This window comes from Acaromyces ingoldii (genome assembly GCF_003144295.1).
Source record: "Acaromyces ingoldii strain MCA 4198 unplaced genomic scaffold FA10scaffold_2, whole genome shotgun sequence".
Lineage (NCBI taxonomy): Eukaryota > Fungi > Basidiomycota > Exobasidiomycetes > Exobasidiales > Cryptobasidiaceae > Acaromyces > Acaromyces ingoldii.
The window spans coordinates 2,275,160-2,288,807 of record NW_020290248.1 but is presented as its reverse complement, the minus strand read 5'-3'; the positions used below and the strand labels follow the sequence as shown (position 1 = coordinate 2,288,807).

At 57.4% G+C, this 13,648-nt stretch overlaps 5 protein-coding genes across 5 annotated transcripts; 1 reads left to right on the top strand and 4 right to left on the bottom strand.

The window, feature by feature from the left end:
• Positions 1–183: 183 nt before the first annotated feature.
• Positions 184–3,667, bottom strand: FA10DRAFT_300541 (hypothetical protein). The gene is made up of 3 exons (XM_025524863.1): positions 3,414–3,667; positions 2,593–3,325; positions 184–2,520 (listed from the first exon to the last, which is right to left on the bottom strand). Exons 2-3 carry the CDS (start codon positions 3,258–3,260, stop codon positions 198–200), a joined length of 2,991 nt encoding a protein of 996 aa, XP_025379188.1. The 5' UTR covers positions 3,261–3,325; positions 3,414–3,667; the 3' UTR covers positions 184–197.
• A 198-nt stretch (positions 3,668–3,865) lies between these two features.
• FA10DRAFT_300540 (hypothetical protein) lies at positions 3,866–5,275 on the top strand (the record flags this gene model as incomplete). The annotated part of the gene is made up of 1 exon (XM_025524862.1): positions 3,866–5,275. The coding sequence occupies exon 1, from the start codon at positions 3,887–3,889 to the stop codon at positions 5,273–5,275; it is 1,389 nt and encodes a 462-aa protein (XP_025379187.1). The 5' UTR covers positions 3,866–3,886.
• A 121-nt stretch (positions 5,276–5,396) lies between these two features.
• Positions 5,397–7,053, bottom strand: FA10DRAFT_228135 (phosphoglycerate mutase-like protein; the record flags this gene model as incomplete). The annotated part of the gene is made up of 3 exons (XM_025518739.1): positions 5,397–5,714; positions 5,776–6,390; positions 6,448–7,053. 3 exons carry the CDS (start codon positions 7,051–7,053, stop codon positions 5,397–5,399), a joined length of 1,539 nt encoding a protein of 512 aa, XP_025379186.1.
• Positions 7,054–8,841: 1,788 nt separating this feature from the next.
• FA10DRAFT_265800 (hypothetical protein) lies at positions 8,842–11,475 on the bottom strand. The gene is made up of 2 exons (XM_025521218.1): positions 11,094–11,475; positions 8,842–11,022 (listed from the first exon to the last, which is right to left on the bottom strand). The coding sequence occupies exons 1-2, from the start codon at positions 11,363–11,365 to the stop codon at positions 8,925–8,927; spliced, it is 2,370 nt and encodes a 789-aa protein (XP_025379185.1). The 5' UTR covers positions 11,366–11,475; the 3' UTR covers positions 8,842–8,924.
• A 295-nt stretch (positions 11,476–11,770) lies between these two features.
• Positions 11,771–13,492, bottom strand: FA10DRAFT_265798 (oxidoreductase). Its single transcript, XM_025521217.1, has 4 exons — positions 12,316–13,492; positions 12,194–12,216; positions 11,983–12,132; positions 11,771–11,923 (listed from the first exon to the last, which is right to left on the bottom strand). Exons 1-4 carry the CDS (start codon positions 13,342–13,344, stop codon positions 11,776–11,778), a joined length of 1,350 nt encoding a protein of 449 aa, XP_025379184.1. The 5' UTR covers positions 13,345–13,492; the 3' UTR covers positions 11,771–11,775.
• Positions 13,493–13,648: the final 156 nt, after the last annotated feature.

The window sequence follows — 13,648 nt, the reverse complement described above, 5'->3', positions numbered from 1 at the left end:
GTCATAATACAAGATCGGTACACCGAGACGATACGTCTCCTTTTGCCTCGAACAAAGATCCTAAAGTGATAAAACTAAACTAAACCAAAACGGTCAAGAATCTCTCTCTCTCTCTCTCTCTCTCTCTCTCTCTCTCTCTCTCTCTCTCTCTCTCTCTCTCTCTCTCTCTCTCTCTCTCTCTCTCTCTCCTCTTTCATTCACGAATGAAACTGTTGCTGGTGTTGCTGCTGCTGTTGGTGCTGCTGCTGTTGCTGTGGCGTCGGTGCAACAAAGGCCAATGCACTCTCCCAGTCGCTGCTTTCCATGGTAGCGTTCATGAGCAAGCCCGAAAAAATGTCTTCGTCCAATAAGCTGGACAAGCCGCTGGCAGTCGCTGCTGGCTGCGCCTGTTGTCCTGCGGCGTGGTGGTGATGATGACCCTGCACGCCGGGTTGATGGTGATGGGCCATATGGTAGGCTTGCTGTCCGCTCGAGTGATTAGAGGCATCGTGTGAAGGCCCAGGAAGCGAGGGGCTCGTCATGTAGCTCGACGGGGTGGCGGGTGATGGGTGCATCGCTGCGGACCAGGCACCGCCCGGGGTCGTAGCCGATCGCGAGGCGTTCGGAGGTCCCCAAGGCGAGGAGGGATTGCTCCCCGGCGTTGGCGCGCTCTTCTGTTGGTAGCTGTTGTGCCGCATGTGACTCTGGCCATGATGGGTCGGTTCGGCAAAGGTTGACGCTCGATCTCGAACAAAGCTCGTCGAGTGCCGCTTGGCGGGCGGCTCAAACATGCCCGCGTCGGATGGTGACCGTCCTAAAGAGCTTGTCGAAGAAGAAGAGTCTTTTGCGGCCGCATCGAGCAAGACCCGCTCGACTAGTGAAACAAAGGGCGTGCTTGGCTGTGGTGCGTTGTCTCCGCTCTTCGCCCGCTTCCTCTTCGGTGCTTTCATCTGAGACGGGTTGCCAATGTTCTGAGGCTGTCTCAGCTCCATTTCGGCATCAAGAAGACCTTGCAGCAGACTCTGTGTGTTCTTCGCCGCTGCAGATAGGTGTCTGGCCGTAGCGCAGATAGCAAGGATCTCCCGGATCGCGTTTCGTTTTTCATCTGCTTCTTTGCTCGCAGCGCCGCTGCTCGTGTCGTCATAGCACATGTCCAAGAAGAGGACGAGGGCGCCGGAGAAGACGTAGTAGATATTGATCCAGACCTTGAGCAGGACGGGTGCATGCGATTTGGCATGGCGCAGAATGGCGAGAATGGCGAATGCGGAATCGACGCAGCGCTTTCTCGATAAATTGTTCCGATCAGCAAGGCCTCGGGCAAGGTAGGGGCGATGAAGACGCAGGAGACGGTTGTGAGCCGTGATTTGAATGGAGAGGAGCTCCATATCATAGGTCGAGTCGCCATACCGCCAGTTTTTGGAGTCGTCGATGCGTGCTTGGAAATAGGGCGGAAGATTGTGAAGCAAGTTGAGCAGTTTCTTGTCCATTTCAAGTAGCTGTGGGTATGTCATACCGCCCGGCAGATTGAGGATGTCAATCGTCTCGCGGTAGACCTGCAAGAAGCGTAGGCGGCAAATTGTAAAGCTCGTCGAAGTGTACTCTTCCATTGGCTTCACCTTCAAAGGACCTTGCGGACTGAGGTCATCGTCGTCGACATTGGAAGGCATGTTCGTCTTGTTGTGGGCCGGATTGATGCAGTAGCTCCCTCCATGGCTCAGCGCATGGCTCCAGTCTAGCCAGACGAGGTACCACCAGACACGCTTGCTGAGCTCTCGCTCAATGACATTCTGCTGTCCCTCGCCGACGTTCGCTGGGTTGCTGCTGCCGGCCGAGACGATCATGTTCCTCTGCCTTTCCTTTTCGTGAAACTTGGGATCGTCCATCCGATTCAAACAGAGATTCTGAGCGATCTTGATCGAGGCGCCAACGAGGGCATAGGCGGCATCGGCTTGTTCGTCGACGTTGTATGCGTAGACGGACATGAGGCACACGGCCTGGAGGTGCTCGAGCTGGTGAGATCCAATGAAGTCCGAGGCCCAGAGCAGCTGCTGGCTGCCCGCAAATAGGAGGTCGCAGAGCTGGTTGGCCGAAGGAATGTCCATGCCCCACTGGTGTGTCTCTTGACCACCGCAGAGGTGCAGAGCGAGACACATGACCATGAAGTGGATGCACAGGAACGAGGGACGGATCGTTCTGGCGGCCACTTCGTGCGGTAAGCTCAGCAGCTCCTCCAAGTCGGCCATGAATGAGGGCCGATGTATACATTTGGAGTACCAGTCGACATTGTCAAAGTAGTAGTCGATCATCCTGCGTGTGATTTCCTCGCTGGGCGACAGGCGGAGGAAACGGTAGGCGACGTCAATGACGGGGTCTGCGCTGCGTTGACTGGCGGCATTGTCAGGCTGAGGACTGTCACCGGGCGCGTTCGCCTGGCTGGCATTGCTGGCCGTGCCTCCGGAAGAGACGGTTGGTATCGGCCCGGAGGTTGTCCTCGCCAGATTTTGCGCCGCTCTCCTCGCATTGGCACGGTTGCCCATCGCGCTGTGTGATTGGAAGAAGGTTTTTGTGATAATGAGATGATCCATGTCTCGACCGGTCTGGGAAACAACTCACAAGTCTTCCAGCATCATGACGGCATCATCTTCTCGACCTCCATTTCTCTGTCCGTCCTTGACTTGAGCCTGGGCTTGTGCTTGTGCTTGTGCCTGCCCATGTCCCTGTCCCGGGTGTTGCGAAGAGGACTGGGGGTGCTGGTGCGACATGGCCGGCGGGGCCGGTGACTGACTCTCCTTGATTGACGGTATCACCTGTGAGCCGGAGGCCGATGACGACGAAGACGAGGATGAAGACGGTCCACCCGTCCGCGCGTCAATGACACTGACCCTGCTCTCGAGCTCGTTGACACGATTCTGCAGAATCTGAAAGTCCGACAAGCTGCATCCAGCTTCCCAGCGTATGACAGGCTTACAGCGCGCCTGGTCGTTTCGCAGCACACAGGGACCACAGGGACACTCTCGGTCGCACTTGATCTTGCGACGCTTGCACTCGGAACACGACAGCGCCCTTCCCTTTGGCGGCTCGGTCAGACGGGGGACGGCGCTGCCACCGGGCCCGCTTCCGCCGAGGCCGCTCCCGGTCATGGTGGGTGGTGATGCGGAGAGAGGTGCGCTGGAAGAGGAGGCCCTCTGTGCCTTTGTTGCGAGGGGGCCCTTGGTCACGCTGGGAGAGCGTTCGTACGCCGACGATGTCGTCAAAGGCGGCGGCGGCGAAAGGCCCGACATAATTTGGGCGCCCCTTCGGTACACGTTTCGGAAAGTCCTTATCTCCTAGGGCCCGCTCGCAGTTTCTAACGCCGTATCAATCGACGACGGGTTTGCCTATCCGTCGTCAGCACACGCAAGGCGCCCGCCGCGGATCTCAAGCAAGCGACTCACGCATTCGTTCAGCTCCCTTCCTCCGCACGAGGGCGGTAGGCAAAGAGGGCAATTTCTTCCTGCTTCGGGCCTCGGCGTCCTTATCGAACCGGAGGACTCGTCGGTGTTTCTAGGGAAAAAAAATCTATGCTCCCTCGCCCTCTCCTTGAGTTACGCCAGGTCCTGCTCCCCCAGAGTTTCCCTCAGATGAGTTTTTGTCGCGACGTGCTTGCACCTGTCTCGACTCGGGATGATGCAAGTGACCTGCGTCTGACACGAAGAAGGAAGAATTGAATCGAGAGAAGCAGAACAAAAGAAGAATTGCGGGGGACATCAGGCGAGGGCGCCCCCTCGGCGCGGGCACCACGGACGTGGAACCGTAGCCCGGCCTTCCAGCTCGGCCGAACGATCAGCGGTCACGTGTACTTTTTTTGGACTTGACTTCTTCCCTCGCCATGGCGCATCTGTGTATATTGCAGACCGAGCGCACAAACATGTTGGCTCGTACAGTCGGCTCGCAGCTGAGGACTGCTGGACGAGCGTTGAGGCCTGAATTGGCGTTGCAGAGCCGGATAGCTGCCGCAAGGACTCCCGTAGCGGCACCTTCACGCGGCTTTGGCTGGTCACCATGCGCTCATGCCAAGAAGCGAGACTCAAGAGCAGCATCGAAGGAGGAAGACGACGATGCCTTCATCGATGTTGAGGCTGAAGACGAAGGCGACCTTTTCTCGGTGTCCGACTCTGTCTCCACGTCTGGACCCGTCGAATCGACATTGCCGACGCGAGAGACATTCAGGCAGAGCTACAACGAGCTGGCGCCGCAAGTCGAGGCTAAGCTCATCGCCATGGCAGAGGGAAGCACGAACGAGCCACCGCGGCTATCTGCGTTCCGAAACCTTTCCGGCGCCGCGAGCAGCATCGATGAGCTTCGGAACTGTCTCTCGATTGCTGCGCGATGGAACGACTTGGGCGAAAGGAGGCGGCTTGGCATTCACAAGCTGAATGTCGTCGATGGCAGGGTCTTTGCCCGGCAGGCTTTGAAGCAGGGCCTACCCGAATTGGCCCTCTATGCCGCCCTTCATCGTGCCAAGACGGGGCTGGACTACGACTTGGCTTTGTTGCGCATGATTCAAACGGGCCTCGTCACAAAGCTCGTCCGGACATCACAGTTGCCGCAAGAAGAGGCTAAAGTGGTGTTCCTGGAGAGCGAACAAATCGAGGGAACCGTCGAGACGCGCGAGCCATGGATGGGAGCGCAAAGTGCGGCTTCAGGCGAGGGCGAGAGCGAGGGAGAAGCGGGAGAGAACCAGAGAGAGGCAACGACAACAGGCGAGGATGTGGATGCGCAACGAGGGCTGCTCTCGCTCATCGACCGAACGCTGGTCCTCACCAGCGCCACGTCCGCCTTTTCAAGGAAAGGACTTGTCGATATCTACTGCCTCATGCTTTCCATCGACGCCCACCTTCAACCTGTGCAGCCTCAGGAGCCAACCGCTTTTAACACCGAGCAAGTGCGGCCACGCTTGGAGCGCGCCATCGACGTTCTCCTGAGCACAATGTCGCAAACAGACCCCACGACTCTACAACGACTTAATTCGCTCACTGACACCCAGCGTCTGTCTCTTGGCGAGGCGCTCCAGTCTCTTTCCACCTACACATCTCAAGATGCGGACGTACTCAGCGTCCTGAAGCAGATCAAGGCTGCCAACGATGAGGCATCGGCGGCGTCCGCGGCGGCCAAAGTGGCAAAGGCAGAAGCAGAAGCAGCAGCAGCCGCAGCAGCCGCAGAGGCAGAGGAAAAAGCACGAAAGGCGGCGAGCGCCTTGTCACAGTCGCAAAGCGAGAGGGAATGGCTGGGGAAAAAGGATGAATTTCGTGTATAACAGCCGAATTCAATTCTTCAATTCTGGTCTCTCTCAACTTGTGATTTGGGGTGATGGTGTGAGAGAAAGGTAAAGACTGAAGAGAGAGACATTTTAGAAAAGGGGTGTGAGGACCGCCGTCCTACAGCAGCGAAACCGTGCCGTTGTTGGGTCCTGAAGCGGGTATGACGAAATCGGTTCCGTTCCTTCCGTGGCAGGCGACCTGGGCCTCTTGTCCCCAGTTTTCCATTATGACTTCGTCCTTGAAGAAGGCGAGGAAGTCGTCGAGCGGGCACAGGCCATCCTTTCGAGCGGCGGACTGCTTGTGGCTGGAGGAGCTTGACGACGAGGCGGGACCGAGGGAGCAGCCCTGTGCGGAACCCATGGGAAGGATCGCGTCGTTTAGGAGCGTGCGGATATAGGACTGGGAGTGCTTGCCACTAGTCGGGCAGTCGATCACCTAGCGGGGAGAAGGCGTTGTCAGCAATCATTCAAGGAGAGAAAGGCCAGAATTTACTCACCTCAAAGACGAGTCGAGCGGCGAAGGGGACGATATGAGAAGCGTAGAAGGCCCTCTTCTGGACCAGACTGTCCTCAGTGAGCTTGACGGCGTCGAGGAACGAGAAGTTGAGGGCGGTAAGAAGGTGCAGGATGTTTGATTGATGCGTAAAGTCGACGTGAATCGGCTGATCCACGGGGAACGTGCTGGTGTCGTCATCGAGCGTTTTGTTGAGAGAAGGGGGCAGGGGCAAGGGCAGGATTGAGTTGGACGGTGCCTTTTCTTCGATGCGGGCGAGGAACTCGACGAGGTAGCCAAGAGACTGCGCACGGGCCGTGGGCGAGCCAAAGGCGTAATTGCCGCGCTGGAGAAGATCAGAAGCGTACTCGAAGCCTTCCCACTCCTTCATCGTGAAGAGGTGGCAGAAGTTGGATTCGCCCAGCGTGAAGGTTTCGTGGGCGCAGAGGGTCTGCATACCGTAGACGAGCTCAGGGGTGAGGTGCATCTTGGGCAGATGACGGCTCAGTCGATTGACGGCTCCCTTGAGGTACGTCTTGATCCACTTCGACGAAGTCTGGTCTCCGAACTGGAGCGCCTCGTCGTTGGCGTTCGGGCAGTTGCTCGAGTCGGCCAGGGTCTGTCTTAGAATTGAGTATCACGGAAGGACCAGCCTAGCTGAGCGAAGGACACTCACATTGTTGTAGCCATCATCCTCCACAATGACTTCAAGATTCACCGTAGAAGGCGCATGGAGACCGTACATTCCCAATGCCCAATGGCTCGCCGAGTCGACCATGCGATGCTGCGACGTGGTCCTGAGCACGGGTTTGCTGGCAACCTTACTCGCGTTGAACAAGGCTCCGTATCGGTAGAAGCTCTGGACACCACTGTCAAACATCTGCTGTGCGCCGGCTGCCGTCAGGTGTCCCACGCCCAGCTCGTACTTCCAGTGGTTGAGAAAAGCGAGCGGGCCCGTGGCATTTAGCATGACGCTTGATCCCATTGTGACATTTTCGATGGCTTCAGCGAATCGAGAGGCTGGCGAGTCCTTTGCCGGCATGTGTGCGCCGTTGCGATGGAGCATGTGGACCTGCTTGAGGTTACAGTGCTGTGGCAGAACCTTGCGCTCCTGCATCTCGGGGAACATGGGGCTGGAGAAGTACGGGCTCAGGTGGCCCCAGTGCTTGGGAACGTCAAAGGTGCCGCGAAAGTCGTCCAGAGCTCGGTATCGATTCTCGTAAGAGCTTGGTTCGTACGAAGAGAGACGCTCAAAGGAGAAGATAGTGTCATTGGCGACCATGAAGGGCGACTCCTGAGCTGCCTGCACGTTGTCCCAGTGGCCCACTCCAGCGGCGGATGAGAACAGAGGAGCATTGTCGTCGGAAAGTGCAGGAGTGGGCTCAGGAGGCGGCATTTTGGTGAAATCGGGCGCTGGAGGAAGAGGTCCAGGTGCTGTCGAGTCGGGACCATCCTTGGCAGGCGGAGGCAGAGGAGCTTTCGAGTTGTCAATAACTGGGTCGGAGAGTGACGAGCTGCCCTTATCACCAGGCAGAGCAGAGTCAGTAGCGTTGTTATTCTTGGAGCTCTTGATCGTCTTGGAAGGTGCATCCACATCGGCCAATTCCGAATGGGTGAGGAGGGGCACCCCGGCTGCAGCAGATCCGGTTGAAAGGACGGTGACATTGGTGCTGGGAAGGACAGGCATGTCCGCTTTACCTGGGCCCTTGCCCTTGTCTTTCTTGTCACTTTCAGGCGGAGGCGGGACATGCTTGTCGAGAGCAGGAGGGAGACTGTCGCTGTCTTTGGCATCAGGCCCGGTGAATTCATCCTTGTCAGGAAGAGCTGAGGCCGTCATGTTGGTCTTCGGTCCAATGGGTGCGGAAGCAGGATTGAGGTCGGCAGCTGCACCCTCGGGCTCACCATTACCGGTCACAGAGGCATTAGGCGGTAGCATTGTGCCGTTCTTTGGACCACCGATCGCGTCCAGTGGCAGCGACGTGGCGTTCTTTGGCTCACCCATCGCGTCCATGGGCAGCGATGTCGCATTCATTCCTTCGCCAGGGCCAGAAGCCAGCGGGAGAGGGGCCGAGGTGGCATTCAGGTTGGCAGGGAGATCGACGGGAAGGGAAGTGGCGTTCAGCTGCTTGGAGCCAAGAGCCGAAGAATAAGTAGAAGGAATGGAGGAGTTGCCCTTGGTGGCAGGCATCGGTTCGTCAAGGTCGTCTTCAGAACCTTCGTCAAGGTCGTCGAGGTCCGCCGACATCGTTGCATTGGACTTGAGACCAAGAGGAGCCTTCTTCGCCGAGTCAGGAAGACCACTGAGGGACGCCGTGGCATTAAGGTTGAGTCCGCCACCGTCAGAGCCCGCCAAGTCCGTCATATTCGAGCCAGGTCCAGCCGCAGGGAGAGGCGACGCCGAATTTCCACCAGCTGGGGCCTTCGTCAGCGAATCGGCCAGCGATGCGTTCGTAGGAGGAGGTCCGAGAAGATCAGCGTCGACCATCGAGGCGTTGTTGTTGGGAAGCGAGGTTGTCGAGTCGGTGCTGGCCATGCCTGCATCGAGTACCCGACCCGATGGAGGAGGCACAGGAGGCACAGTCGACTTGTCATTGGGACCAGGGGGAGGAACGACGGGAGGAGGGCCACTCTGTGGTGAGACGGGAGGAGCACTGAGCTGCGATGGAGGCGTGCTGGGGACTACACCAGCTGGAAAGGCAATGGCGACGGTGACAAATGTCACAATGGCAGCCAGGCCAAAGATTAGAAGGCGATGCTTCATGACGAAAGCACAGAAGGGTCGCGCTGAGATTGTTGTCGAGCAGTCTCGCAGTACCAGCCTGCGAGGGAGTTCTGTCAATGACCTGCAGACAAGAATATTTGGTCCCCCGTCAAGAGGGAGAGAGGTAAGGGAAGAAAAGGAGAGGAGATTCGTTGATGGGAAAAGAGAGGAGGTGCCCAACAGGCGCCCTTATATCTGCGCACTTGTGTGGCACAAGGAAATGCGCACCTCGCCTCGGGGCGCCTCGCTGCGGGCGTTTTCGTGTGTTTACCAGCCGAGGGGCATAAGCAAAAGGTGCCGACCGAACTCGTCCGATTCAGTTGTGAAGGCTTCAATTACGCCGCCACATCTACAATGCTATAGGATTTACAGATGTCAAATTGAGGCCCCAATCAAGCTTCGTAGCTAGGCGGGCCAAGAGCGCCCATAGGTCCCGGAGCATTGTGCAGGCGATGGTGCTGTCGTGGATGATGCTGATTCTGATGCTGTGGAGGGTGGAGTTCATGATGCTCCTGTTGATATGTGAAATCACTTGGCGGCGTATAGGGGTACGCCGGCGGATGAGTATCACTTTCCAGAGTGCGCAACGCCACCGTCGGCGTCGGCTGCGTCGCGTCATTTGGCGTCCTCAAGGCAGCGGTTGACGTCAAGTCAAAAGCCAAGGCCGGTGACGTCGTCTCTAGCAAAGGAGCAGACGTCGTCGCGGATGCATTTCGAGTCATTGTCCCCGCAACGTATGGGGGTGGGAAAGCAGCAGATGCTTGCTCGTCCCGAGCACTGTGCTCTTCGTCGTCACGAACAAAGGCGCCTGGCAATGACGTGGTGCGCTCTACCGCGTAGCTGGCGCCCCGGTCAGAGTGAACGCCCTCGCTGCCGCTTCTCGCCCTCTCTTCGTCGTTGCCATCTGGAAAAGGCGAGATAGGAGGAGGCGGTGGTTCATTGTCGTCATTGTGCCAGCTCCCTCCAGGCGAGGGAGGCGACTCGCCATTTGCATCTGTCTCCTCTCGAGCAGAGTATCCGCGCAGGTCTGAGTCGTATGGATGGCTGCTGAAGTTGGGCACATGCGCGCGGTTGCCTAGTGCCCTGGGCATGGCGCTCCCAACGCCCTCGACATCGACCTCCACCTGTACGTCATTGCGACTCTCGAGCAGACTGGGAGGTGGTCCGTCCAACAGCGCTCGAAGCTGCTCCAGTCGTCTCTGGTGGTCCTCGAGTGTATCTTCTCCTTGCTCTGCCCGGCTCGAGGAGGCTCCCGAGTCATGGAGGCGCCGGTAGGTGGCCTCATCCATGACGTCCAAGTCGTCGCCGCCATCCTCGAGCGAACGACCCACATCTTCGTAGCCGTCGTACTCTTCCTCGGAGTCGAACCCAGCAAACGGGTCCTCAGCCTCCGTGTTTGCTCTACTGCCGCCACTCGGACCAGCGATGGGGTCCCCATGCCCGGCCACACCAGCAGAGACGGCTGCACCAGCTTTCTCGGAGAATTCCGTCACCTCCTGTCCTCCGCCAGCGGCCCCAGGCAAAATTTTGACCTCTTTCTTGACAACGACGCTGCGATCTTCTCCTTGTCCTCCTCTTATCCCCACGCGTACCTCGACAAAGAACTTGACTTGATGCAACAGCGTCTCCTGACTAATGCTTTCGCAACCGCCGCCGCCGCCTCGGCCGTGCACCGGTCCAGACAAGTTTGCGTCGTGGTCGGGGTGTGGGTGGGGCATGTTGGAGAGATCAAATGGAGGGTGGAGAGTCAGCCGGAGGATGATAGCTCGCGATGTGTTGAAGCGGCAGAGCTTGCCACTGGTGGCAAGCAGCGACTCGTGCGACGTCCCACGCCCTCCATGAGGAGCAGCGCCGTCGTCGTCGTCCCCTCGAGCCCTTGCGTCGACAGAGGATGACCTCCCTTTCCCGCCACTAGCACTAGCACCACCACTGCCCGTCTGCTCATCCCTCCTTGTGATGACCCTGATGAGCCTGGCCTCTACACTCCGAAGATGCAGCCCCTTTTCCCGAATCAGTGAGCGGTCAGGTGGCAAAATCTTGACTCGAACGTCGATTGGCTCCGCTCGCCTGAAAAGGGCCCGCTTGAGCTGCAACACCATTGGCGTGGGTGTGTAGACGTGCCAAGTGTGAGGCTCGAGATCGCCCTCGCCCACACCGGCGTGCTCGTCTGCGCCGAGCGGCCCTGGGGCGCTGTATCGGGTGAGATGAACAGTCACAGAGCGGGTCACCGAGAGCAAGGACGGGTCGGAGCTGTGCAGGACTGCTTCGAGGCGGTACTGCAGCGAGCTCGTGCCGAGATGGATGCAATGCGGGAGGTCTGGAGTCAGTTGGAAGGAGAAGGGCATCGTCGAGGGAAGGGCTGTCGAGGAGGAGTTTGGCTGCGCAGTTGATGTCGTGGCTGCTGAGGCGGAGTGCCACAGCGTTTGCGAAGACGAAAACAGCGTGATGGAGTCTGTGGGACCCATCTCGATGGCCTGGAGTGATATGGTACTGCAGCAAGAGGGGTCAATTATCTCCTCTCTCTCGCAGCGCAGGAGGCGCGCGGGGGAATGCAGACTCACCATTTGTCGTAGCCAGCGCCCGAAGTCGCGTTGCGCGCCCTTTCGTCGAGCTTGACAAGGACATCTCCCTTGATCCACGACTGGAAGCCATCCAAGCCGAGGTAGCCGGCCTGGAACGAGGTGGCGTCCGACTGCGGAACGACGTCAAAGAAGTTGTCGAGCCCTGGGCTAACGCTTCCCGACGAAGTGGACGCTGCAGTGTCGGCGGACGCTGCGGCATTGGTGGCAGTCGAGGCGCTGTAGTTGGGCGGTGGCACCAGACCACCCTCCATGGTGGGCGGTATCGCTCAGCGTCTCTCGCTTCCGCCTTTGACCTCCTTTGTTCCTGTGACTCTGCTCGTTCTCGTGGTTGTGGTGGGATCGTCAATGATCTCCACAAGGTCGAGGAGCTTAGAATGTCGCCACACGTGGGCTTGGCAAAAATGACTGCACGCCCAACTTTTTAAGCTCTTCATGCGATTCAGCCCTTCATCCCTTGACGCATGCATAGCCTCTGTTGTTGCCTAGCGGATAGCTGCAGCTGCAGTAGCCAGAGCAATACGTGCGCACTCTCTCTGATCTCCGAAGCTGAGAGATCTTTCCGTGTTTGTAAGAAATGATTCGATGTTGACAAGGTAATATGATATGAATTAGGAAGGTTGCCTAAAGATAGTCTTCTCTGATGTATGGCTTCTCAGTCTCATTAGCTCCGCACAACGCCATCGGTCGAGAAGACCCAGTCCCAAAAGGTGCTTGTGACTCCGTAGCGGCCTTCATAGTCGACATAATGGTGCTGAAGATGATGTGCCTTGAGCTTCTTGACGTACTCTGGGAGCTTCGTGTGGTGAAGGCTGCAAGAACAACAAGAAGAGTCAGCTAAAGTCAATCTTGAGGACCGAATGGAACTTACAAATAGTGCGTGCAGTCGTATCCGACATACATGAAGAACGCTCCCGAGATGAGGCCGTTCGCGATTGCGTTCGGGAACAGGGCGTGGGCGAGCTGAGTGAACGGATACGAGAGGGCGGTGAAAAGGAGTGGTGGCATCACAAGGCGAAGGCTGATGTAGAGACTGTCAGCTAATGATCTCTTGCGCTCTGGGGAAACTGAGCCCAACTTACGGATCCATCGGCAAGAAATGATGCTGTCGCGGGGTAGGAAAAAAGTAAATAAATATAAGTGTTAGCAGGCGACACCGCGACGCGATCCTTTTTTTTTTTTTTTTTTTTTTATTATTACTCACCACACCATGAAGCAAAAAGTGGATCAGTAGGAAGATCTGACGGTCTGGAAGAAATTCGTCCACGTGGAACAGGAATCGATGTAGTAGGTACTCGAGGGCACCCCAGATAAAGATCCCTGTCAGGAAGAGGGGAACGACGAGGGCGAAGCTGGAGAGGCTCGGGAGGTGGAAGAAGTCGTGGGAGAGGTACTTGTTCGTGAAGTCGTCGTCGATTCCTCCTACGAGATTCGTGAGAATCTGGAGGGATGTGGAGGGAGTTATGGGCGCCGCCGTGAGGTTCTGGAACGCTGAAGAGGCGAAAGAAGACGATGCCATCGTGCTCGATGCTGTCGAAGAAATATCGGCACCAATCCACTGCTCCATTTGCTGCGCACTCCGGAAATAGATGGCTGCCGAAATAGGCAGCCAGAAGATAGGAACGATGTACCATGGCGTCTTGGTGAACATCTCGAGGTACCACGGTCCGAAAAGCTGAGCAGAGCCCTTGAGGTGACGTGGCGAATGCACCTGCATCAGGTAGAAGTCCTTAGAGAACCTCGCGCTCCACATCTGCGGGATCAAGGGCTTGCTAAGGTCAAGGAAAGCGTGGTTCTTGTAATCTCTCTTGAGATCAGTCTCGCGAGGCTTGAAGTCGTCGGTGATGAGGATCGTAGAATCCTTGCCAGTGAAATCTGCACCTCCTTCCTCCTTGGGCGCGACAAGCGCGTGCTCCTCTTCCGTCAGTGGCAGGCGGCCAATGTAGTGCTCCTCCAGCAGATCAAACGCGCTCTCGCTGTGCGAATGCTCGACAGGATCCTCCATGATATCTCCCATGTCCTTTCCAGCGAAACGCATGATGAGGTCGTCGCCTCCCGGATGGTCTGGCGCGAACTCGGTGACATCATACACTCTGCCCTTGTATGAGACCCAGAGCGAGTCGATGGTGTCGTGCTCGGCGAGCATGTCTGTCGAGATTAGTCGGGTCCTCTGCGTGGCTGCCGTCTTCGCCGGACCAGCCAGCTCCGTGGCCGTGGTAGTGGCCGCCGACATCTTTCAACAAGAGAGACGCGGTGAGGGTAGTGCGGTTAAGAGAGCGTGAGGTGTAGACGGTGATAGTGTGAGGGTGATCGCGACAAAGTGGTGGGAGTGGCTGTAGTAAGAACGAGTCGTCAAGCTGAGGTAGAAGTCAGTGGGTGTTGATGGAGGAGAGTGAGAAATTATGGTGGCGATTTCCCTGTCAATTCAAACGGTAAGGGCTTGGATGACTTTGGTAAGTCAACACGACAAAACGAGTCCCCGGGCCGAGAAGAATAGAAAAATTCTTCGAACGCTTAATTGCTGCAGGGCATGCGAA

Bases quoted from the DNA above. Each gene is read 5' to 3' on its own strand.
- FA10DRAFT_265798 (XM_025521217.1), bottom strand. From the start codon at position 13,344: ATGTCGGCGGCCACTACCACGGCCACGGAGCTGGCTGGTCCGGCGAAG. The intron at 12,217-12,315 runs GTGAGTAATAAT...ACCCCGCGACAG, and splicing joins ACTTTTTGCTTCATGGTGTG to CATCATTTCTTGCCGATGGA. The intron at 11,924-11,982 runs GTAAGTTCCATT...TTGTTCTTGCAG, and splicing joins TACGACTGCACGCACTATTT to CCTTCACCACACGAAGCTCC.
- FA10DRAFT_300541 (XM_025524863.1), bottom strand. From the start codon at position 3,260: ATGTCGGGCCTTTCGCCGCCGCCGCCTTTGACGACATCGTCGGCGTAC. The intron at 2,521-2,592 runs GTGAGTTGTTTC...CCAATCACACAG, and splicing joins GTCATGATGCTGGAAGACTT to CGCGATGGGCAACCGTGCCA.
- FA10DRAFT_265800 (XM_025521218.1), bottom strand. From the start codon at position 11,365: ATGGAGGGTGGTCTGGTGCCACCGCCCAACTACAGCGCCTCGACTGCC. The intron at 11,023-11,093 runs GTGAGTCTGCAT...CTCTTGCTGCAG, and splicing joins GGCGCTGGCTACGACAAATG to TACCATATCACTCCAGGCCA.